At 38.0% G+C, this 24680-nt stretch overlaps 4 protein-coding genes, 1 long non-coding RNA gene and 1 other non-coding gene across 8 annotated transcripts; 4 read left to right on the top strand and 2 right to left on the bottom strand.

Moving 5' to 3' along the window:
• Positions 1 to 789: 789 nt before the first annotated feature.
• Positions 790 to 4933, bottom strand: LOC103344492 (FACT complex subunit SPT16). 2 transcript variants are annotated; one of them, XM_008248073.2, is made up of 2 exons: positions 4617 to 4933; positions 790 to 4249 (listed from the first exon to the last, which is right to left on the bottom strand). In XM_008248073.2, the coding sequence occupies exon 2, from the start codon at positions 4235 to 4237 to the stop codon at positions 1019 to 1021; it is 3219 nt and encodes a 1072-aa protein (XP_008246295.2). In that variant the 5' UTR covers positions 4238 to 4249; positions 4617 to 4933; the 3' UTR covers positions 790 to 1018. The 2 variants fall into 2 exon arrangements, with proteins under 2 accessions (XP_008246295.2, XP_016646773.2); XM_016791287.2 differs by having other exon boundaries at positions 790 to 4281; positions 4617 to 4913.
• A 1842-nt stretch (positions 4934 to 6775) lies between these two features.
• On the top strand, positions 6776 to 8050 carry LOC103344493 (peroxidase 5-like). The gene is made up of 2 exons (XM_008248075.3): positions 6776 to 7067; positions 7178 to 8050. The coding sequence occupies exons 1-2, from the start codon at positions 6852 to 6854 to the stop codon at positions 7943 to 7945; spliced, it is 984 nt and encodes a 327-aa protein (XP_008246297.2). The 5' UTR covers positions 6776 to 6851; the 3' UTR covers positions 7946 to 8050.
• Positions 8051 to 9910: 1860 nt separating this feature from the next.
• Positions 9911 to 12352, bottom strand: LOC148921166 (uncharacterized). The gene is made up of 4 exons (XR_016123170.1): positions 11944 to 12352; positions 11288 to 11408; positions 11145 to 11195; positions 9911 to 10124 (listed from the first exon to the last, which is right to left on the bottom strand). It is a non-coding gene; the product is annotated as an uncharacterized LOC148921166 (long non-coding RNA).
• Positions 12353 to 15819: 3467 nt separating this feature from the next.
• On the top strand, positions 15820 to 20291 carry LOC103344494 (uncharacterized). The gene is given in 9 exon segments (XM_008248076.2): positions 15820 to 15981; positions 16401 to 16585; positions 16830 to 17132; positions 17496 to 17704; positions 17795 to 17843; positions 17946 to 18035; positions 18174 to 18236; positions 18425 to 19232; positions 19235 to 20291. Coding segments are annotated over 8 exon segments (2439 nt in total). The 5' UTR covers positions 15820 to 15981; positions 16401 to 16417; the 3' UTR covers positions 19984 to 20291.
• Positions 20292 to 20703: 412 nt separating this feature from the next.
• Positions 20704 to 20776, top strand: TRNAF-GAA (transfer RNA phenylalanine (anticodon GAA)). Its single transcript has one exon. It is a non-coding gene; the product is annotated as a tRNA-Phe (tRNA).
• Positions 20777 to 22084: 1308 nt separating this feature from the next.
• On the top strand, positions 22085 to 24620 carry LOC103344495 (S-adenosylmethionine synthase 2-like). Of its 2 annotated transcripts, none has more exons than XM_008248078.2 (2): positions 22085 to 22236; positions 23137 to 24620. In XM_008248078.2, exon 2 carries the CDS (start codon positions 23146 to 23148, stop codon positions 24316 to 24318), a length of 1173 nt encoding a protein of 390 aa, XP_008246300.1. In that variant the 5' UTR covers positions 22085 to 22236; positions 23137 to 23145; the 3' UTR covers positions 24319 to 24620. The 2 variants fall into 2 exon arrangements, with proteins under 2 accessions (XP_008246300.1, XP_088900082.1); XM_089043956.1 differs by having other exon boundaries at positions 22085 to 22248.
• Positions 24621 to 24680: the final 60 nt, after the last annotated feature.

The following is a 24680-nucleotide window of genomic DNA, read 5'->3' as shown; positions in this document are numbered from 1 at the left end:
CCAAATGAGTAAACTTGGGTTTGTCTCTCAGTGGGTCATTTATTTACAAGCAAAAATTCCTGTCTTCAACATCATCTATTTAGTCCAAAAGGAAAAAGAACACATGATCTAGACCGCTTTCGGTTGCTACTACTAGGAGGGGCTGGAGACTGCCCAAAAGCTTTCGTCTTCCTCTCCCTCTCCTCTCTGTCCAGCGCGTTCCCTTTCTCCCTGTCTGCATTGCTTGCTTCCTTCACCAACTCCTCCCGTGTCCTCCTCTGAATCCTCAACAGTGATCAGACTCTGAATCAGATGCTTCAAATTCAAGAGTTGGCATCATGATCAACATTAAAGATGATTCTGAGAAAACATTTCCCATTGTGTCCTGTTGACTGGACTGGAAACTATTTCTTCTTATGGCGGCAACATGAAAAGGGATCATACTCCCATATTATGGGCAACAGAAGAGCTTCATTCTTCGGGTCAATATGAATCATCATCACAACTCTCTATGAGTTGGAGGAGGAAGATCGTCACTCATTTACATAAACTGTTGTAGGCATCAATTAAATCCGTTAAAAGTCCTTCTCGCTGAAGTTAAATTCAATTAAAAAGAAATTGGTTAAACTATTAATCTGAAAAAAGAAAGGTATATAATTAACTACTACGTGTTTTTGGATCGACGTAACAAGTGTAAGCATTTCGGCAAAAACAAGAGTTTTTTTTTCCTTTTCGGCAAATCAAATACTTCTGACTGCGGAATTACAATAACAAAATAGGGTAATCGAAAATCTAAAGAAATACAAACCATTAAAAAAGACGATAAAGCTTTTACTTCCAGCAAGGATGCTGCTAATCATGCTATCAATTTACAAGCAAAAGGTCAAGTCTTGTCTGCAACATAATCTATTTAGGAAGACCAAAATGACGAGGAAATTCCTTAAAAACAAACTAGTAGAAAATAAAAGTTCCAAGCTACGTCAGGCAACCACTTCAATATAACGGCTAAGACAAACAAACAATCGCACAATCGCACAATCTATCTCAACTTGGTCCGCTTTGGGATGCTACTACTTGGAGGGGCTCGAGACTTCCCAAAAGCCTTCATCTTCCTTCTCTTCCTATCCTCCTCACTGTCTGACTCGTTCCCTTTCTCCCTATCTGCATTGCTAGCTTCTCTCTCCAACTCTTCCCATGTCTTTCCCAACTCTTCCTCTGAGTCTGCTTCTGAATCTTCCTCCGACTCGTCCTCCGACTCCACGAGCGATTCACTATCGGAAGCATCATCCTCCGATTCCGATTCAGGTTCCACATCAGATGGTTCGTAACCCTTGTCTGACTCCACTGAGTGATCAGACTCTGAATCAGATGCTTCTAAATTCAAAAATTCCCAACCTCCATCGTCAATGAAGCTCTGTGGGTCATCAGTAATTGTCTTCAGAATCTGTCGCCAGTTCAGATTCAGCCTGCTCTCATAATACTTGAGGTCTGTCGTGTCGAGCCATTCCTTGATACCATCAAGCGCTGTGGAAGGGATTGAGTCAATCCGAAGAACATCCCGTTTGAAATCCTTGAATACAATTGTCATGTCAAAATTCTTCTGTCCAAGCCCAACTCTTTCCAGATTCACAATTTCAATCTCACTTAGACTGACGACAAGGAAAGGAGTTTCTATCAGTTCCACCAAGCAGGTTGAAGTGGGGACAATAAACGCTGAGGATTTATAAGGTACACCATGGAAACCAAGCTCTCTCAGAGGTTGATCAAACTCAAGGTCAAGGCCATTAAACTGAGGCTGCCCCCAAAGATCATTCACCCGATTCACAAAGCTCTGAAAATCCATGTTGATTTTGTTCTTCCTATCCCTCTCCCGTTGTTCTTCTTCAATCTCATCTGGGTCATAGGCAGACCTCTTTCCACCTCCCAATGTCTGAACTACATCCATCACCTCAACATAGAATTGCACGTCTTTGGTTTTCTTGGTGCCCACCATAATGTGATTATGCAGATGAAAGTGGAGGAGAGTGATCATCTCATTCTCTGCTGGCTGGAAAAAAGCATGCTTAATATTTGGAAACATTACGTCCACACGCTCATCTTGCCTGGTGGTAGAAAAACGAAACCCGTTCGTATGAGCTTCAAGAGTACCAGGAATCTTTCTTCCACGGCCACCAAAAACAGGTCGAATCCAAAGGTCAGACAATCTTATTGGCTTAAATCTGTTACCAGCTAGTTGGAGTTTCTCCTGAGTAACCAGTGTTGCCCTCTCAGCTCTCTCAGACTCCCTGGCCACAACTTGCCTTCGCAGGTTTTTAATCACCTGCACCACTTCACTTATGTGCCTTGGGTCCTTGGATCGAAATGAAACTTCCTTTAAATATATAGACCCAAGGTTCTTCAAGGAGTTTACATCATGAGGACTGAAAGGAGTCCCGGGCACATTAAAGATGATTCTGATATAACAATTCCGATTGGTGTCCTGTTGGCTGGAAACTGTCCTTATAGTGGCAACATGAAAAGGGATCATACTCCCATAAATAGGCAACAGAACAGCTTCGTTCTTCTGGTCAATCTGAATCATCAGATCTCTTTGAGGAGGGAGATCATTTACATTCTTGTAGGCAACTAAATCCGTTAAAGCCTTCGCTGCAGAACGATTGTCACCCGACCCAGATCCAGCACCAGCAAGTCTACGAGCAGTTTCTTCATTTTTCTGACGAGCAAGTTCGGCCTGATGCTGCCTGCGGAGTTCCTCCTTTGAAATCTCATGATTGTCTGACCTCAGTGTTGTCTTAGACATCAATGCCTCCGTCCCATTAGCCTCACCTTTCAATTTTTTAGGTTTAGGTTCTTCTTCTTCATCTTCATTAAAGGAGTATGCCACATCCTTAAGAGCCTTAGAACTTTTAATTGTCACCACCTCCGGCTTGTCATTGTTGATCACCACAGTGTCCGCTAGCAACAAAGAGAAGTTCTGGTTCTTTGGATTACTGCGACCACTCTGCAAGTTCTGAAAACCGAGCGACACATTAAACACCATGCCTGCTTTAACCACCCGTTCATTCTTTGCATTAATATTCAATCCAGACTCACGGAACTCAAGTCCAATACCTGTCCCAGCCGATTTTGTCAGATTAGATAAAAATTCAGGAAATTCAGGAGCCTCCTTCTTCACCACAGAAATGGCTGCTTGATAAGCAGCACTGACTTTTTTCCCAGGCTTCAACTCGCCAATGGCTGCATCATGTGCCTTGAGAAGAACTTCATATGCTTTGCTCTGATATGAAGTAGCATCAATCAAAAAAGACCTGGCAACATTTGAGCAGTAACTCTTGTAGCGGGACCCAACTGCACATATGATCACACTAGCAGAATCATAATAAAGCAACTCATCATTGCTGGCAGCACTGGGTCTGAGATCGAACTGTCCTCCACTCTGAAAAATCGGCGGGTAACAGATGTCAACATTCTCAGCCTTGAGCTTTGCTCCAGCTTTAGAGGGTTCCAGTATAGCTTTCTCCGTCTCATCCATAAAAGAAGAATGGGTGACCTTCTTCTCCTCATCAATAACAGTCTCAAGCTTTGGAACCACAATATTATTCATGACATTAGTAGTCAAGAAAGCAGCTCTCTTGACATTCACAAGCTCATCATTGTCCTTAACAGCAAACAATTCAGACAACCCATTTGTTACATCACCTAGCTGAAAATTTGCACTCTTCAGCTTCTCAGACCATGATTCCAAGAGATTTCCCTCAGGGACCTCCCTTGCTATGTGTCCAACAACAGCAGTATCATGGCCATCAGCCTTCAATTGAGCACGAATGGCATGGAAAATTGCATCCATCAAACCACTGCCATCATCACTCTTTACCTTCACATGCATCACAACATCTACACCCACAGCCTCCTTGGCAGGCTTTTTTACAACTTCTAGCAAAGACACCTTCTTCTGGCTGCACAAGAAATGAATCTGCTTCTTCATGAAAACCATGATCGTCTCTGGAAACTCATAACCTACCAGCCAAATATTCAATGCTGAAGATTTAAGGTACCGCAAATCCTCTGATGCTGGTGGTGTTGCTATTGCAAGAACATCAGAAGAATCCCACAAATCAGATCGATGTTCATTCCAGTGAGAATAAAGTAACTTCAATCTCTCACTGAATTTTTTCACATCAATGGAATAGGCACTTCCTGCTCCAGTGCTGGTTTTTCCATTAGGGGGTTGGCTATTTCCATTTCGATGATCAGCCATTAAGAACAATTTCTACATAAGACAAAGAGCCAACTAATCACTTCCTGCCAATTAAATTTTTAAAAAAAATTAAGAAAAAAAAAATTCACACTTTCTCAATATTCAGAAATAAACTCAAATAGTTTAGCTATAAAACCCTAAAAAGCCAAATTGTAAATTAGGGTTTCGCGTAAGTTCGCATTCTATGGCCATCGCCAGTCTTAGAAAATCTAGCAAAACCCTGAGCATCATTGTTATCGTCCCCCTTTAATTTTCTATTCATAAATCTTCAACTCGATGAACAAATTAGGTTTTCCTATTTCCTTCCCCAAACATAGAAAAATAGTGCGAAAACCACTTAATTCATGTATAAGCAGCAAAAAAAGAACAAGAAACTCACCTTTCTGAAACTTCAGAGATAGCTTTCTGTGAACTTCTGTGGTTTCGTAATGTGAATTAGGGTTCTGGTTTCGGACCCTAGGGCTTGGCGGCGACAAGTCCCCGATAAAATTAACCAAAAAGCAAATATATATATATATATAGAGAGAGAGAGAGAGATAGAGTGAGAAAGAAAACTTAGGGTTTCAGAACTAAGGATGAGAGAGAGAGAGAGAGAGGGATTTGAAGGGGTTTGCTTTGGATAATAAAAACGATGAAAATGAAAAAACTAGAGAAGAAAGGTTTTTGAACCAGAGTGTGCGTGAGTGAAAGATTTATGATTTTCGAGGGCTCTCGAAGAGGGACTTGAAGGAAACTGATTTTTCTGTTGTGACGAAAAAGGACTGGACATTAAGCCTTATGACTTCTTTGTAGGGCGTTTTTTGCGGTCATTGAGATTTCTTAGAGGGGTGTTTTGGGGGATTTGGTTCTGTTCTGTCAGGACAAGGGGTTTTGAGCATGACGGCGTCGTTTCTTTGAGAGGGAAACAGGACCAGGTGTTTGGCGCTTGGCCTCGCGACGTCGTTTTGCTTAAGCGGTGGCGGGAAATACATTGGGCTGTGTTGAAAATAAGGCGGGAAATCATGATTTGATGGGAATAAGTACCTGTGATGATGAGCGGTGAACCGTCTGATTCTCTGATTTTTACCATTTTAAGTTTAATTCTCAAAAAATGCAATTTTATTTTTAATTGTAGCCAAAAAAAAAAAAAACAGTTAACAAAAAAAGATAAAAAATAATTACCATCTTCTTGTTACAATTTGGTATTTACGATGCTACAATTTTGGCAATGTGTTTGGGAACAAAGATTAGTAGCCTCATTAGATTGTGTTTGGTGGGCATGTGATTGTGTTCCTGAGAAGCAGTGGTGGTCAACCATCAAATCAATTTTGTGACAAATTTGAAAGGAAAAAAAATAATACAAACTAACCCTTCAATGTTTTTTTTTTATGAACAAATTATAACCTTTCATTAAACTTGCTAATTATCCTAATCTCCTATGTGTCATTATTTGTGTTCTGTTATTAACCCTCCATTAAGTCAAAATAACCAGTTAAAAAAACATTAAGTCATACTACTTACAACAACAGAAATAAACGTGTGGTTTCATCCTATGAGCCAACATAAACAAATGTGTGGTTTAAACTAGGATTTTTTTTAATGTATGAGAAAGGAGGGACATTTTGGGAAATGCTGAAGGAGCGAGAAATATTTTGAAAAGAAGTCAAAATGGACAAAAATGCCCTTATTTATTTTTGGATTTCCTAAGAAATCATTTACATTTGCATGTCTTCGGTTTGAAAATTGAAGAGTTTTTCTGTCTTTTTGGAAAAAATTTGGCTTTTTTTCAAAAGTGAAAGTTTTTTTTTTTTGGCTAAAACCTAACTTTACTATATTTGAAACAGTATGCATGCATGAATGAGTCCAATTCCTGAGACTGAACTCAAATGGCTTGGTCCAATCCAAACTCATTGAAATTTAAATCTGATAAGAATGCGTCCCTCAAAACAAAAGAAGGGTTAACATCTAATCTAATGCCATGCCAGTCTTTGTCATACTTGCTTGGCCGCTTACCAACTTTTTTTTATATTAAATATATTTGTTTTGTTTTCTGGTTTGCCTGGCTTACCTAGTCATCACCAATGAACAGTAGGAGAGGCCTGCAATGCAATGCCATTGACTTAGTCAGGATATAAATTTTTTATTTGCTTTTGCTCGTTTCAACAAGATATCAGTTGATTGAGGCATTGGTGAAACACCAAATCTAGTTCTTTGATGGTTTTTAATTTCTCACCAAGCTTGTTTCTTTTTGCTATAATCTTTGTGTTAAATATGAGTATTGTTTGTGATTTGCAAGTGGTGCTTGGGAAGATTCCTAATCATCCTCTTCATTGCCAGTTGACATCTTTCAAAAAAAAAAAAAAAAATATATTAACATAGAAAGTTCCAACCATGCAGATTTCAAATGGAACTGTTCAAACTTAGACAGCTTCTAGTTTGTGCTCTGCAGCTAGCTATAGCTACACACGTTTTACCAAATCCATACTTCACCATTCTTCTTAATTAAACTATAAATATGCAATTAAGACCGGCTATTTCCATCATCTCCATCTCTCCACAGCTCACTTCCTCATCTTTTTTCATATAATTTTCTCTTTCAGTACAGTATTCATTTGATCTAATTTAGGTGTTGAAAATGAGTGCCGCAAAGTTAAGAATGAGTTTGATCTTCTTTTTGGCCATGTCTATGGTGGTCTTCATGGCATCAGCAGCTCCGAAAGTCGGTTTCTATCAACGGAGTTGTCCTGCTGCAGAGGCAATTGTGAGAAAAGCTGTGAACAAAGCTGTGGCAAAGAATCCAGGCATAGCTGCTGGCCTCATCAGAATGCATTTCCATGATTGCTTTGTTAGGGTAAGCTTCATTCACATGGATGAATAATATTCTACATTTTATTGTATATAATCAAGTATATTAGAACTAATTATAATCACACTACTAACATGTGTTCTTTATTGTTTCAGGGTTGCGATGCCTCTATCCTACTTGATTCAACTCCTGGACAACCATCCGAAAAAGAACATCCAGCAAACAATCCAAGCTTGAGAGGCTTTGAAGTGATTGATGAGGCCAAGGCCGAGATTGAAGCTAAATGCCCCAAAACCGTGTCATGTGCTGACATCCTTGCATTTGCTGCTCGTGACAGTGCACTCAAAGTTGGCGGGATAAATTATGACGTGCCTTCGGGGCGGCGAGACGGAAGAGTTTCCCTCCAAGATGAGCCTACACAGCACCTCCCCTCACCTTCCTTTAACGCCAAGCAACTTGAAGAGAGTTTCGCCCGAAAAGGCCTTAGCTTGGATGAAATGGTCACATTATCCGGGGCACATTCTATTGGTGTGTCACATTGTTCATCCTTCTCTGATCGCTTGTATTTCTTCAATGCCACTCATCCACAAGACCCTTCAATGGATCCCATTTTTGCTAGGAACTTGAAAAAGAAGTGCCCTAGATCATCAAACAATGATCGAGTTACGGTGCCACTTGATATTCTTACACCAAATAGGCTTGATAACAAGTACTATACTGATTTGAAGAACCATCATGGCCTGCTTACATCAGATCAAACTCTTCTTACCAGCCATTCGACATCTGGGATTGTGAGGAACAATGCCAGATTTGGTACAGCTTGGGCTAATAAGTTTGCAGCAGCCATGGTGAAAATGGGCTCCATTGATGTCCTCACAGGAAGGCAAGGTGAGATCAGGAACAACTGCAAGGTTGTGAACTAGAATACATATATAGGGATTTATTGGCTCCATGATGAAATTGGAGCTTTGCTTTGTTGGTCACACACACATAATATTGTATGAAATTGATTCATTAAATTTATTTATTAGTAAGCTTTTTGTGTTTAATTTTTAATAAACACTCCAATCGCAAACCTATGCATTAAGTTTGAACTTTCAACCATGTGGGGCAATCAACATCTCCATATAAATAATAAAAACAAATGAATTAATAATACCATCTGTAACCAAAATCATTGTACTAAAGTAACTAAACTAATTTGTTGGTCCAACCCAATTTGTCAAAGACTGAATTCTGTGAAATTGAATATCAAAGTTTTCCCTCTTTCTGCCAAGTCACATATGTTCTCAGTGTGGTAGGTTTATGAATTAAAGCAGGTCAGTCGATTAAACTGGAAGGTAATAAAGTGCAAGGTAATAAAGGGCTCTTACCCATCTCAGTTTGTGTTAGGTACCACCATAAATTCTACGCCAATGCCATAAAATCCCACTAGAGGGATGGAGGCGGGATGGTCAGTTGGCATCTCCCCACCTACACCTAATATTAACTTCACTGAAAACTTGTTAGTTAGTGTCATTTTTACCATGGTTAAATATCAGTCATCACTTGAATTTTCCAAAATGACCTTGAATTAATTGAAGTCCCATTAGTTAAACCACTGCATTTAGCAAGGCAAGCATCCCTCTATTCCTGGAATGGAGATCTTTTGTACTATAAGAAGGGTGGGTTTTCCATGATCTTCCTTCACCCCTGTAACAAATTTTAGAGTGTGACTCAAAACTGTAGAGAGAGAGAGAGAGAGAGAGAGAGAGAGCTCAAAGCAGCAAAAGGTCTTTTAATATTTCTTTTGAGGCATGGAGAGAGTGAGTAAGGTGGTGCTGATCCTGACCACTATCCTAGTGGTTGCTGCATTGGATGTTGAAGGAGGAAGGCGGATCAAGAGTCATGATGAGAATGGAGAGGGCGTTGATAAGCCTCAGAACTTCTATGGAGGAGCTGCAGGAGGCATCTTCCCAGGCCCTCCAGGGTTTGTTACTGGGGTTAGCTTTGGACCATCAGGCCTCTGCACTCTCCCTGGAGGCTGTGTTCCAGTCCCAGTCCTCCCCACTATCCCTGCTGTTCCTTCTGCTGGTGGCTCAGTCCCATTTACACCATGACTCAGAGACCAGTTTGGCTAGCTGCACCAGGGTCTGCTACTTGTATCTGGTTTTAGTGGTCTGTTTGAAATCTTTCATTAGGTCTTAATTTGTGTTTGGTTTGGTCTTAATTAGTGTGTTTTTTTCTGGTTTGTGGGGGTGTTCAGTGCTGGGTCTAGAACAACGTGCTGGGTGATCAGCCCTAAGTCCTTGTAATGCTAGCAGAAGATGTTTACCTTATTCGAATAACTACTTCTCACATTACATTTGGATCCACTTACTTGTTTAACATATTGGCTGGAAGTGAAATTCTGTTACATGTGAAATTGAAAATTAACATCTTACATTTGCCCATCTCCCGTGAGATTTGGACATGAACAAAACTACAAAACTAAAATTTCCAATACTACAAGAACAGAGACTGAAAATGCAAAGTAAATGAATAGCACAGTTCACACAACTAGAGAGTGTGTAATTTGGCCTTTTATTTAAATAAAAAAGGATTAAAAATATCACTCCACTATTTTTTTATTTTTTTAAAAGAACCGAGTCTAGCCGATCGGCTATAACAGTATAGCCGCGCTAATCCACCTATTGAAAAATTATAGAAACTGTTAGTAACTGTTAGTGAAAAAAAAATATATAGAAATTATGTGTTTACAACTAGCATGATTTATATGATTTAATGTATACTTTTATTTCTAGAAAAACTATAGAAACTGTTAGTAAAAAAAAAAAATCATTAGATTTTAAGCTAATAACTTTAGCTAATCCACATATTGAAAAATTTCTGATTCTGCCCTGAAAAAAGGAAAAAAAAAAAAAAATTGAGAACATGAGGAAGGTACCATGCGACTACTATTACGATGAGTTGGTCAAAATGTTTGTCCCGTAAAGAGCCAGAGTTTTTGATCTCCCAAGGGATGTGGTGGTTGACATCGTTTGGAATTGGGTCCCGCAACGACTTCTTTAACTTGACTTGCTACCTGGCCTCGCCGTTGAACATTGCTATTCAACCTTTGAACTGCAAGTTCATACATTCTATTAGGGTTGGGCATTCAAACCGGTAACCCGGTCAAACTGCCCAAACTAAACTGATGGGTTGGGTTGGTATGGTTTTTTTTTCAATTTTTTTTTTGGTTATCGGTTTGAACCCAAATTAAACCGAAATATATGGTTCGATGTACAGTTTGCAATAATCAAAATCACGGTTTAACCAAACCAAACTGAAAATATTAAAAAATATTATATATAATATTATTATAAGAAATATATATATATATATAATACATAGTTTCAATCTTTTCTTTTTCTTCTCTCTCAATCTCTCCATTTGTCTTGTATTCATTAGTCTCTCTCTTTAATTTTTTTTTTCTCATTCTTCTTATATCTGTCTTCACTCCCTCTCCCCGTCTCCCTCTTCTTTTTCTTCTTCTCTCTCTCTTTTCTTTTTCTCCTTTTCTTCTTCTCCATCTCTCCCTCTTTTTTTTTTCTTCTTCTCCTCTCCATCGCTTTTATTTCTTCTCTCTCTCTCTCTCTCTCTCTCTCTCTCAAAAAGCCAAAAAATCGAAACCGAACCAAACCAAACCACCAAGTCCAGTTAACCGAAGTGGTCAGTTTTCATCAATTATGGTTTGGTTTCGGTTTTCAAAATAGCCAAACCGAAGTCTACGATTCGGTGTTCAGGTTGGGCCCAAAATCGAACCAACCCAAACCTAGCCCAGGCCTACATTCTATCATAATGGATAAAGGATCCACGTTATGAACAATGCGACACAAGCGTCCTGACTATCTACAAGCTTTCTATTGGACCTATAGCGGCAACCAGGCCAGTCAATTCAATTTTTTTTTTTAAAGCATTAAACTCATCATTCTCTTGCTTCATCCGGAAAAGAATTTGCATGTTACATGATTGCACCTATTCTGCTATCACGTAATTGATTGAGGATAACAAACAGTGCTATGACAGTGAGAGTTTTTCCTGAAGGTGGAGGTGGGAAGGCCAAAAAAAAATTACAATACAGACAGAGAAAGGAACACTAACCTTCCTTTTTGGGTGGACATACACTTCACAGCTTGTGTATTGTACAAGTTCCTACATCCCAATTATATTGTCAGTTAGAAGATATTAGAGAAAAGATAAGCAGCAAGAACTAAACTCGATCTACCAACACTTTATATATGCACCTTTTCGGGGATAGCCATGAGAAGTTTCTTCAGCTTGACATATTCATCCCGCACACCATACAAGAGATTTTGCATATTACCAGCATTGCAGACACGTCCTTAGTTTGACTCTTCATGGAGCCTAGCGGTTAGGGTTTAGAGTTTAATAACTTAGATTTGTTTCCAGGAAGAAAATAATTGACAGACGGGACCGCAGGTCCGCAGCAAAAACAAAAATGAAAATAAATTCAATATATTTATAAACAACTTTTGTTATAATGTACCATATCCAATTCACATGCCATGCCAAACTCTGCTAAAGCAGATTCCACTGCCGGCCAAGCTTCTTGCACATCAGTTGCAACAAAATATAATGCAAAGGCTTATAGATGACAAGGCTTTGTCATACTTCAGAAATCTCGAGAATTAATGGAATTTATCTTATATGGGAAATTTAGCAAGAAAAATTATTACAAAATAATGAAATAGTTTGATTTTACTGGTCTAGTGGTGCCCTCAGACTAAACCATTGATTTCATATAGCACCCAATCAAACTTTTACCCAGGCAGAGAACACAAGGGAGATGATCTTCACATAAATTCTTTTTTTGTTTTTAAGTTTTATCTTAAATATGATACATGAAAATACGACGAATAAGAACAAGAGAAGAAGGTACCTTGGGATCTAGAGAAGGGCCTCCAGAAAGAGAAGATATCTACTTCTACTTCTACTATTTTGCTGCCTTTTTCATCGTCTTCGCCGACGAAGAGCCAGAGTTTTGTTTGGAATTGGATGCTCAGGCTCACAATTGACGTTGCTATTCATCATGTTGTTGATTTTTTGTTCGAAACCCTAGACAGAGAGAGAGAGAGAGAGAGAGAGACGAAAAGTCGGAAGGCTTCGCCTTTGGATTTGAATATAACTTGTATAACAAGCTAGAGATGAGATCACAGAGAAAGGGAGGAAAGTTCAGAGAGGGAAGGTTACCGAAAAGGATTGTTAGGTGAGGTCGAGTTGTGTGGGAGATAAAGAGAATGAGTTGCCGTGAGCGTGAGGAATGTGTTTTTGTGAGCGCAGCAGAACCATTTTTCATCGAGAGGTTTACAAACAAGGATGCCTCTATCCTTATAGTCCTACTTACCTGTATATATATTACTTACCCATTTACATTGTCTGACTTACTCGTTTATATTGTCCTATTGTAATTGAGATTTATTTCATATTTTATATTTTTTTTAAAGTTAACACATTTTTGTACTTCTTTATAAATACCTCCATATTAGAGAACAATATACATATATAAAAAATTCTCATATATTTTGTTTGACATAGTATCAGAAAATTCTCTTGTCTAAACCCTTCAACAACTTCAACCTTCCTCAAAGAGTTTTTGGTATGATATCTAGAGTGGTGTTTTTTTTTTGGGTCTACTATTGAGAATATCTAAACTGCTAGGTGCTTTGTTATTATTACTAGTATTATTATTTTGTCAGAATAAATGCTTTGATTTATTTTTCCTGCTGTTTTCTTTTAGGCTTACCATGAATCACAAACAAGACATTCCTCCTGCTTCTGATGCTGATGACATCGGGTTGGGCGAGAAGTGGAGCGCCTTGAGTGATATTGAAGATTTGAATGCGAAGGTGGCTGGTCCTTCTTCATACACATTTACTGCAGTTTCGGATTCGTATGTGCCTCCTCTTGGTGACACTCAAATCCCAGTGGACACGTTGGCGTTGGACTTTGAAAACTAATATACTTGGAATTTGGCTGCTCCTTCCCCGGTTCTATCTGACAAGGCTGAAGCATCCCCTGTTCTCGTGACGTGCATTGTTGGTAACGTGGATCCTTTATTCCTATGAGAGGATATAAACTTAAATTTCATGTGTACAAGTCTCTTCGCAAGTTGAGTATATTTTGAGAGGTTGAGAATGTTGGATTTATGCTCACAGTCCACTTATGAGATGGTGGTTTTTGTTTAGTCCATGTTAATATTTTGGGGTCAGAGATGTGTTTTACCTAATTACTGGAGTGCATGAAATTCTGTTACAATGTAGTTACTTTTAATCTTTTTTTAATAAATAAAGGCCAAATTACACTTTCTAGTCGTGTGAACTTTACTAATTTTCTTAGCATTTTCATTAGAGTAAATTGTTGAAAGACCCCTGAATTAGGACCCTTATCGAACTTAACTCTTTCAACTATAAAGTCAGCCAATTTAGCACATGAATTAATTAAAATTGCCAATTTCACAAATGCCTTTAGATTTTATGAGATTTCATCCAATCTTAAGTCAAACCAAACCACGTGAGGCTCACGTGTAACCTATTTTGATGGCCCTTCTAAGCCATTTCCCTCCCAATCCTCATTGGAGCTAACTAGATTGAGATTGAAGAGCGTTTTCTCTAATTTCGTCCTAAAGTGGAATGTGCGTAAGTGAGAAGAGGAAGTTGAAAATTCCTGCAAAGCTTGGTTATGGTTAGCTCATTGAAATTTTGGGAAGAACATTGAAACTAAAGATGACGAGATGTGTGGAATTATTTATAACTCCAGCGCCTTTGGGCCTATTGGATAATCGCTTCGATGACGTCGGACTTGGTAGCATGGCTGTTCCTGAGATTTTGAGGGCCCTGTGCAAAACTTAAATTGGGGCTTCACATAATCTATACTAAAATATTATAAAAAAGAATTTGCCAAACTTAAAGTCATAAAACAAATTTTTTTAAAAACTAAAAGTCACCATCAATAAACATGTAATTACAATAAAAAATCAAATTCATAAAAATTTAGGAATTAGAAATTAGAATTTCTCTTTTTGGTGTTGAAATTCTTTAAATTGAAAGAATAACAAAAATTGTCAAAGGATTGAAAAAAGAACCAAAGAAAGATTGATGAATGATGATGAGTACTTACGAGAAAATCGGAGTTTAAGAGAAAGATGAAGCTATGAATTTTTGTTTTGTTTTATTTTGAGTGGAAGAAAGTACTTTTTTTCGGAGGAGAAAACCCTATTTTTGCGTTTGGGGGGCATATATATATACTGATGCTAGTTAGCTTGGTTAAAATAATTTTTTTTAAAAGCAGATGGAATGACTCAATGAGACAAAAGCCGGGGCCTTCTATTAAAGGGATAAGCGTTGAAAGCCCAACTCCACCACACACACTTTTGTGCTAATTGTAAACATGCTAAAGTATATATTCAACTCCTATAATATTAATATATATAATATAAAGATATTTTTTTTCGCATGTGCACATGCCACTTGCACCACCCCAAGGCCGCCCTTGCTTGGCAATGATCTAGGTAATGATTTCTATTTTAATGTAATGACGTTTTTAATATTTTTTTAAATAATAATAAAAGGCCAAATTACACCTTTTTGGTCATGTGAACATTACTCATTTACTTTGCACTTTCATTCTATGTTCTTATAATATGGCAATTTTAGTTCTGTAGTTTTGTTCATGTCCAAATCTTGGGGAAGATGGGCAAATGTAAGATGTTAATTTTCAATTTAGCATGTAACAAAATTCCACCTCCAGCCAATATGTTGAACAAGTAGGGTCCAGCTGTAATGTGACAAGTAGTTCTTCGAATAAGGAAAAAGAAACTAATTTTATATTTTTAAAATTTAGATAAAATAAAAAAAAACTCTCCCAACAACATTTCGTCGGCATAGGTTTATGCAGGCAAATGTTTGCGGATTAGACCTCTCCCGACAAAGTACCTCTACCGTGAAATTTCATCGGGAGTGGTCCAATACGGCAAATTTTGCCAGGAGAGACATATGTTGACGAAATTTCGTCGACAGTTTTTTCTTTTTCTTTTTACATAAATATAAATTTGGGAGTTTCAATTATAAAAAAAACCCAACACCCAAAACACTTTATAAACACACCCAAAAAATATACAATTGTTGATTTTGGGGTTGATTTTGGGTGTGTTTCTATGTTTAAATAGTGTTTGGGTTTTTTTATAAATACATGTCTAGGATTGGGTTTATTTATAAATTTGTATATAAACTTAGCATGTTTAGGTTAATGAATTTTTTTCAATTTATTTTTAGTAATTAAATAATATATTTGCCTTATTTAATTAATTAAATTAGTAATTATAATTTAGGGAGACTTTGGAAAAACACAAAGGAGAGAGAAATTTTGTAAAAGAAGCCAAAATGGATAAAATTGCCATTATTTATTTTTGGATTTACTTATAAGGTATTTAGTTAATAAATAGCCGCGCGGCTACACTTTTAAAATATTCTATTTTGGAGTGTAGCCGAACGGCTATACGTTTAAGATATTATTTTTCTGGCATATAGCCGGGCGGCTATACGCATATTATATTTGTAGAATACAGCCGTGCGGCATACTTGTAAAATATTATATTTTAGAGTATAGCCGGGCGGCGAAAATGTATAGCCGCGCGGCTATACGGCTAAACTATTGGGCCACAGATTGGTCTTTTTTTTTTTTTTTTTAAAAAAAAAAAACACAGTGCATCGATTGTTCATCGCAAGCCAATACGACGTCACTTGCAGTAGTCTTTCTTTACTCTCTGCCGTTTGCATCTGGATCCGTGTTCGTTTGCTGCGAAAACGAAAGGATTGAGCGACAAAATCTTCATTATTTGTTTGGTATTTCCTTCTCAGGAACCGTCGGCCCAGCTCAATCTCTCTCACTGTTTGATTGAGTTACTTAGAGCTTTTTTTTCGTAAGTCTAGCTTTTCATATAGCACTATATGTGTGATCTAGCTAGGTATGTAAAGGAGTAATGTGTTGTAATTTTTCTTGGTTTTGCTTGATGTGCATGAGGGATTAATGGGTTTTATTTTGGTCATTTTTGTATGCAAATGCATTCATTGTTTTGTACCTATCTGTATGCCAAAAAAAAAAAAAAAAAACTCTTGCAGTGCACATGTAAGATAAGAACATTGTGAAGGATGCTTCAACAATCTGTTTTGATATGTTAGGCCATTCTGTAGATGTTTCTTGCTGAGTGGATTTTTGTTCAAGTACTTGGGTGCTTTATTCTTCTTGTTTTGTGGAAGCACATGATGTCTTTTCTTTGTGGAAATGACATCATTTTTGGCCTTGCGGCTAATGTTTTACCCAATAAATTCTGTTTTGCAGAAGAGAGAAGAGATACAATGGATGATAGCTGTGCTGTTTGTGCGGAGACACTTCAATGGGTAGCATATGGCCCCTGTGGCCATCGTGAGGTCTGCTCCACCTGCATTATCCGCCTCCGTTTCATATGTGGAGACTCCCATTGCTGCATCTGCAAGAGTGAATCTAGAATCATCTTTGTCACGAAGGTTAGGCATTGCAAAATGTTATTTTTGCTTTGGTAGAATTGAACTGTCAGACATATTAACATGTATTTTTCATCTATCTTGTTAGATCCAATACAACCCAGGATGGTTTCTTATTAAGAATATAGAGGATGAGTAATGATGTAAAATTATTGATAGAATATATGACAAGTTAGTATGTATAATTACTTCTATTTTTCGCCTTTTTTTGAAATTTTTCTTGCTCCTACAATTTCTTTTTCCCCAGGCTTTAGGCAACTATACAAGGATGATTAATGACTTTTCAGTTTTCCCAGCTGATCCAATGGAAGGTCAAGTTGGACTGTACTGGTATCATGAAGGAACACAAGCATTTTTTGACGATCCTGATCACTACAAGATGATAAAGGCCATGTGCAGGCTATCGTGTGGCGTTTGTGATAAGATAAATGAACTAAGGAGTGAAGGGTCAAAGAGAAAAGGGGAGTTTAAAAATGTTGAGCTGCTGAAAAATCATTTATTCCATCGTCATGGGCTGTTCATGTGCAGTCTGTGTTTGGGGGGTCGGAAGGTGAGAAACATTTAGATGACACTATATGATGATGTATAATTGTTGTATCTCATAATGTTGTACTTCTGAGAGAATGATACACTGAGGCTTTGAGGATAGGCATTTTTCCTGTAGATCTTGTATGATAATGCACTACATGATATAATAGTGATCACTCTTGTGTAAGACAGACATGAGATATCATATAAACATTGCTATATTTTCCATTTTTTGGTTATATATTGATGCTTTAGGGGTTTATACAATTTTTTTTTTCTGAAATCTTGCCAAATTCTTCTCTCATTTGGAAGCATGAAGCATGAACCTTGATGCTGATGCTTCATATTTTCACCCTGATGTCTCTGACTTCAAATTTTACTACAGATATTTATCTGTGAGCAAAAGCTATATACTAAAGCACAATTGGATCGGCATACAGAGACAGGTGATTCAGAGGTAGATGGCAGTGAGACCGAAAGAGGTGGATTTAATGGACATCCTATGTGTGATTTTTGTAAAAATCCATTTTATGGAGATAACGAGCTGTACATGCATATGTCTACCGACCATTATACTTGCCATATGTGCCAAAGGTAACATGTTCTGTTTATGCAAAGGTAACCTGTTCTGTTTATGCGAAGTTAAGTTTTAGCGAACTTACATCCACCACATTTTCAATGCAGGCAGCATCCAGGACAATATGAATACTATAATAAGTATGATGACTTGGAGGTAAATTATTTTCCATTCCCAACTGGTTATTATTCATGCTTTGCAAGTACAAATTCATCATTGAGATTGGCTTCTCAGTTGACATGACATCCTATTTTGCAGAATCATTTTTCTCAAGCACATTTTTTATGCAAGGATGAGGACTGCCTAACAAAAAAGTTTGTTGTTTTTGCAACTGAGTCTGAGATAAAGGTGATATTTTAGTGCATATCAACTTGGTCTTTATCCATCTCCTTTCTGTTGTTAGTTCTTGAATATAAGGTAAACATATAGTTGATTTTTCTTGCCATGTTATGCTGAGGTTATGCTCACTTGAGTTTATATCTGCAGAGGCATAATGCCAAGGAACATGGAGGGAACATGTCTCGCTCTAGGCGTAATATTGCTCTTCAGGTTTGTATGTGATATAGTTGATGTGGCGGTTATCACTCTTAGTTTTTTCCCCTTGCTTTCTTTGTTGTGTCCATTCCATTATAGGTTTTTTATAGCCATCTTCTGTATCCACTTGCATCCTCATTTTTTCATAGATCTTATATGATACAGATTTAATTGTGTGCTTGCTTATTCTTTATTAAAAGCAGATACCAGTTAGCTTCCGGTTTAGGAGAAGTAATGAGCAAGAACTTCATGGTAGAGGACATGGTTCTCGTTTTGATGCTGCAGACAATCAACTTTCCTTGGCCCTTCAAGCTAGCCTTGATACAGCCACCATGGAAAGGTGTCATAATACATCCTCTAGTACCCAAGAAGTTTTTGTTCGCCAAGAAACAAATGAACTTGAAACTATTGTTGGTTCTTTTGAGTCATTGGCTACTGCAGAATCTGAGCCATCTTCAAGATGCTCTCATGAATTAAGAGAAAACTCCCGGAATGAACTACAACAAGAATCAGCCTTCCCTCCACTTCCGGTGGCTCAAAGTGACAGGCGATTTAGAAATGGTTCAGAAAGATTGAGTGGTAGTACAATGGCTTCTCGCATACGTCGGCTTAACAAAGTAACAGTCCTGAATTCTTCTCGATCTTGGTCCACCACAAATCGACAACCTAAATCATCTGCCAGTAGTTCACACCAGAAAAAACCCTCTTCGGCCTCTGGGCTCATGTCATCATCTAGCTCTCCTGTATTTTCCCCAAGTAAGACTGCTCCAGTTAGACAAGCTGTAACTACTGGGTTTGTATCATCTAATTTTGCTAGTTCAAGAAATTCAACTGGAACCAGCAAGGTCGCCCGCTCTTCTTCACCTCCAAACCTTATCAAGAGTGGTTCTTTGAACTCTGATTTTCCTTCTGTTTCTGCTACTCAAACAAATAAAGAACCTGCAAGTAGTCAGAGATTACCAAGGGTTGGAGATGTACACACTGTCAACAAGTCTCTTGTGGAAAAATCCGTGATGCTTTAGAATCTGATGAGAACAAATTCTCCGCATTTAAAGAAATATCTGCAGAGTACCGCAAGGATATAATTAACACAGAGGAATATCTTGCCTATGTCTACCAGTTTGGCCTGTCACATCTGGTTCTTGAGCTAGCTAGACTCTGTCCTGATGCTGAGAAGCAAAGAGAGCTTGTTGAGACTTACAATTTTAATATGAAGAGCAGTGGTTCTCATGAAATCAATTTGTGTAATGGCAGCAGCAAGTCAAGGAGCAAAAGTTCCAAGAAAGGAAAGGAAAAGTGTGAAGATAATGGAATTAGCAGTTCAAAATATGCTTTGCCAGATAGTCCTATCAACCCTGTCAGGAATTTGCAATCAAATCATAAACCTCCAGTAGAAGATGCAGCAGTCTTGTTGAAGGATGCTATTCATTCTGCCAAAGGAAAATCAAAGATTTCAATTGAGGATGTAATTCCAGGAAATCAAATGCTGACGGGTCAAAATGGTTTTCAGTCAACTGGTGGCAGCTCAAATAAAAATTTGGGAACTGGGGGAGGAGGTAATAAGCAACGGAAAAAGACTCCAAAGTTTCTCAGAAACCGGCTTGGTAATGATGCTACTGAACTTTCAGAACTTGGTGATTGTGAAGAAAAAAAAGATGGAGACAAGGATCCACCAGAACGGTTGCCAGTGCATGGAGTTTGGCAAAATGGAGGTGGTCATAGACTCGTGAAGATGACCATGAGGGATCATATAAAACGATAATTTGTCTAATCCAAGTGGAGAACTACCAGTTTGTAATTATGAGGGCTGGCACCAGATGGAGTATCTCTTTTTGTATGAATGTGCTAGTCTGTTTCATATGTGGTCTGTATGTTTTCTGCAGCACTAGCAAATACTTGTGTAGATGTTAATGGATGTGTGGCAGCAGATTTTATTTAGAAGTGGCCTTGAAACAGACATGATCTTTTTTGTTTCTGGGTATGCCTAATAGACTGATGATTAGCGTTTCTTATTGTGATTAACAGTTAGACAAGAATGGCTTTACTTGCCTGGATTTTTATTGTGATTCATTTAATGGCGTCACTTTGAATGCATTGCACATATAATTTGAGTTGAATGTGAGCAATCAGAAAGAAAAAAAATGAAAGATTGCCAAGTGTTTTGGCATCATAAGATTTGGAAACCCCAGACAGACTTCTCAAGTCTTGGCATAAAGCAGTATAGCTAGAAGAAATAATCCCCATCCTGCCATTGATATTCTGAATCTAGGTGAGACTTATTTGATTGATGTTATTTCTCCCTTTTGAAAGAAATAAGTTTCTTCATAAGAACTGAAAACCAAAACAGCTAGAGGTGGGGGTTGGGTTGTACTTTGTGAATCTACAGAATTTTATTTAGAATTTTTTTATGTTGTTTTTCCTTTGATATTTGATCCGACAGCTGTAGTCTATATGGTATTATACGTTCATGAAAGTCAAGCATGCGGGGATAGCTCAGTTGGGAGAGCGTCAGACTGAAGATCTGAAGGTCGCGTGTTCGATCCACGCTCACCGCAAAAACCTGACTTTTTGTATTTTAACTTTAGTTATCAAACGGCAGTCTTTGGTGTCGTATTACTCGAAGCTGAGAAACAGAGAGAATGTGACGTGAGAGCAGCGGCAGCATGAAACACAACAAAATCACTATTTTTTTTCTCTTCTTAAAAAAAGACAAAATAAAAACCAGTATTTAATTTTCATTGTGAAAGCAAATGCATGAACGAATTAAATAAAAGAAAAGAATGAATTAAGGGAATGTATAAGAAGAGAAGTGGAGAAAAATCACAATTAAAAACTGTTTTTTTTTTTTGGTGACATCATGCATGCTAATATTCAAGAACCAGCTTAAATTAGACCAACTATAACCCAACAACCAACTTCACATTGCCATCTTTTTTCTTGTTCTTCTTCCTTTAGTGTAAATCAAAGGAGGGATTTGGTGGAGACCAGTTGCGCTTGCATCATGTGTAGACAACGTGGACTCCAATACTTGGTGAATAATGATACAACCCTACCCATGACCATGATCTTATTAGTTTTAAAATGTAATTAAGTTTATTATTTATGCCCTTTTTTGTGTGATTATATGTGTGTTTTGTTGATTCTTACGCAACTAAGCTATGTCATACCACACCTTTAAGGCTACAATATTAAACCTAATTACCCACCTAGGTAAAAGCAAAGTAATTAACTTTTACATTAGATTATCACGCGGGTACCGTTAATTGCGTATTTAGCAATCAAATTAAAAGCAAGTCCTCAATTATGTTGATGTTACTTTACTTTATTAACTTCTTTTTCTAATGTTGAAAGAGATATCAAGTTCGAATCTCCTCTCGTTGATTAAAAGAAAAAAAGCCTGCAACATGAAAAAATGCGCCTCTTATTAATTTGTTTGGCAATTGAATTTGATACAAATTGTGAAGTATAAACATGAGCAATCATGCCGCATGCAAAGAGTGTCATGGAATTTACATAATTTTTAATGATCAGCATGTGTGTTTTTCGCTCAAATTCACATCCCGGAGTTGGTGAACCGCCAAATAACCCACCAACCCCATGAATCAATTCTCTAAATTAGGTGTAAAACAAAAAAGGGGCTGCAAACTTCCATCAGTAAAGGATCAAAACCAAATCGGACGGTCTGTCGCTTTAGTCCACCGACTCCCTTCAATCCCAGCCCTCAATCCATCCTCATCCAACGGCCACTATCTTCATTCTCATACGTCATAACTAAAAACAAATATTAACCGTCAATTCCCACGGATGTAAAACATATATGAAAAATAAGTAATATATTTGTCAATGTGACAATTTGCCAATTTGTCATTGTATATTTAAGCCACCAGACCCTCCTCCGTCTATAAATAAAGCCCCGGAGTCTGTGTGTCATTGTGGCAAAGATTCCAGCTTTCGGGTACCAAGGCACTGTGAACACGCAAAGCTCAGCCTCAGGACTCAGATATTCGCTTAATAAGTAAGCACTAGAGTAAGAGCCAAATTCCATGCAAGGCTTTTGCTTTTCTTGTTTTTCATTTGGCTTTGTACTCGGCTTGAATTGTCTGTTTTCTGAATTGTTTTTGAACTTTCAAAGCTGGGTTCTTTTTTCTTTGAGATTGAGTTTCTGGGTTTTTCTTATTATTGTTGTTGGGTGCTCTTATGTTATGTGTTCAATATGCGTTTGTGATGAAGTCTCTGTTTCAAGTTTAAGTGGAAATGAGCAAAGTTAGTTTGTGAGTTAAATAATTTTCCTGAGTCAGTTTGAACTTGGCAGTTTGGCAATTTTATTCTGAAGTTATATTTCTTTGTTTTGTTTGTAATGAGGACATGTGAATGGATATGAATATATTCATAGAAGAGAAATGAGTCAAAAGTAAATGTCTTTGGCCCATTATTTTGTGATTGGTTGAGAATTTGAGAGTGGATGGTGATATAGCTCTGTCTGACTTTGTATTCTTGTTTCTTTGCTTGAAAGTCTTGTGATGTAGTTAAATGTTTTTCCTAGTTTTGCACCAAACTCAATTACTTGCTTTCATTTTTTCTTTTTGTGGACAAATTTTACTTGCTTACATTACTGTTGCTATGATCGCTTGAACTGGAAGAGTGGTACTTTCCAGCTCTCTATTATTTATGGTTAACGGGACTGATTCTCTTCCTGATTGAGTTTTTAGCTTTTTTCTTTAATGGGTGTGTGATAGAAGCTTGTCTGATGACCTTTTCTTTGGTATAGTTACTTTGGAGGAAAATTTTATGAAAACTCTCTTCCCATACTTTTAATATAGATTATTCATTTACTTTTGCATCTCTATATGTCACTTAGCTACTGCTGACTTATATGCTGAGGTACTTACTAACTCTAATATCGGTTCGTTTTCAGCTTGTAAAAATGGACACTTTCCTATTTACTTCTGAGTCTGTGAATGAGGGACACCCTGATAAGCTCTGTGATCAGATTTCTGATGCAGTGCTTGATGCCTGCCTTGAGCAAGATCCTGACAGCAAAGTTGCCTGTGAGACTTGCACCAAGACCAACATGGTCATGGTCTTTGGAGAGATTACAACCAAAGCCAAAGTAGACTATGAGAAAATTGTACGTGACACCTGCCGTACGATTGGATTTGTTTCAGATCATGTTGGCCTTGATGCTGACAACTGCAAGGTCTTGGTTAACATTGAGCAACAGAGCCCTGATATCGCTCAGGGTGTCCATGGCCACCTCACCAAAAGGCCTGAGGAAATTGGTGCTGGAGACCAGGGTCACATGTTTGGTTATGCCACTGATGAGACCACTGAGCTTATGCCTCTAAGCCATGTCCTTGCTACCAAGCTTGGTGCCCGTCTCACCGAAGTTCGCAAGAATGGGACCCTGCCATGGTTGAGACCTGATGGCAAAACACAAGTCACTGTTGAATACTACAATGACCATGGGGCTATGGTTCCAATCCGTGTCCACACTGTTCTCATTTCTACTCAGCATGATGAAACTGTTACTAATGACGAAATTGCTACCGACCTCAAAGAACATGTCATTAAGCCTGTTGTTCCTGCGAAGTACTTAGATGAGAAGACTATTTTCCATCTTAACCCATCAGGTCGGTTTGTCATCGGTGGGCCTCACGGTGATGCAGGTCTCACCGGCCGCAAAATCATCATTGACACCTATGGTGGTTGGGGAGCCCATGGTGGTGGTGCCTTCTCTGGCAAGGACCCTACCAAGGTAGACAGGAGTGGTGCCTACATTGTTAGGCAGGCTGCTAAGAGCATTGTTGCCAGTGGTCTTGCTCGCAGGTGCATAGTGCAGGTCTCATATGCCATCGGTGTTCCTGAGCCACTATCAGTGTTTGTTGATAGTTATGGCACGGGAAAAATTCCGGACAAGGAGATTCTGAAAATAGTAAAGGAGAGCTTTGATTTCAGGCCTGGAATGATTGCCATAAATTTGGATCTCAAGAGGGGTAGGTATTTGAAAACAGCTGCTTATGGACACTTTGGTAGAGATGATCCTGACTTTTCATGGGAAGTGGTGAAGCCCTTGAAGTGGGAAAAGCCTCAAGAGTAAAATATGTGCTTCTCTCTCTACTTGCAGTTGGTCAATAATCTGCTTTTGAAGTCAGGAGTCTCGCTTTTGCTTGCTTGTCATTGTGTTTCCCTTATTTGTTTTTTCTTTTCAAATATTTCCATTTGGCATGTTTGGATCACATTAAAGAAGATGTATTGAATTTTGAGTCTAGTGGATGAAAACATGTAAAAAAGCTGATTTCTGTATTAGATTGCTGTGCGCAAGAAAGCATCAGCTGCAAAGCAACATCAATGTCTTGATACATTTGTTTGGTAAACAACGAAATTATGATTATTGATCCATTCATTTTCTTAAAATTTTAATTTCTTGTTCCTTCGTTAATTTGGCTCAGAGCCTAGAAA

This window comes from Prunus mume, linkage group LG1, assembly GCF_029339155.1.
Source record: "Prunus mume cultivar Tortuosa linkage group LG1, ASM2933915v1, whole genome shotgun sequence".
NCBI classification, from domain to species: Eukaryota; Viridiplantae; Streptophyta; class Magnoliopsida; order Rosales; family Rosaceae; genus Prunus; species Prunus mume.
The sequence above is the reverse complement of the archived record's forward strand: the minus strand, read 5'-3'. Positions and strand labels throughout refer to the sequence as shown.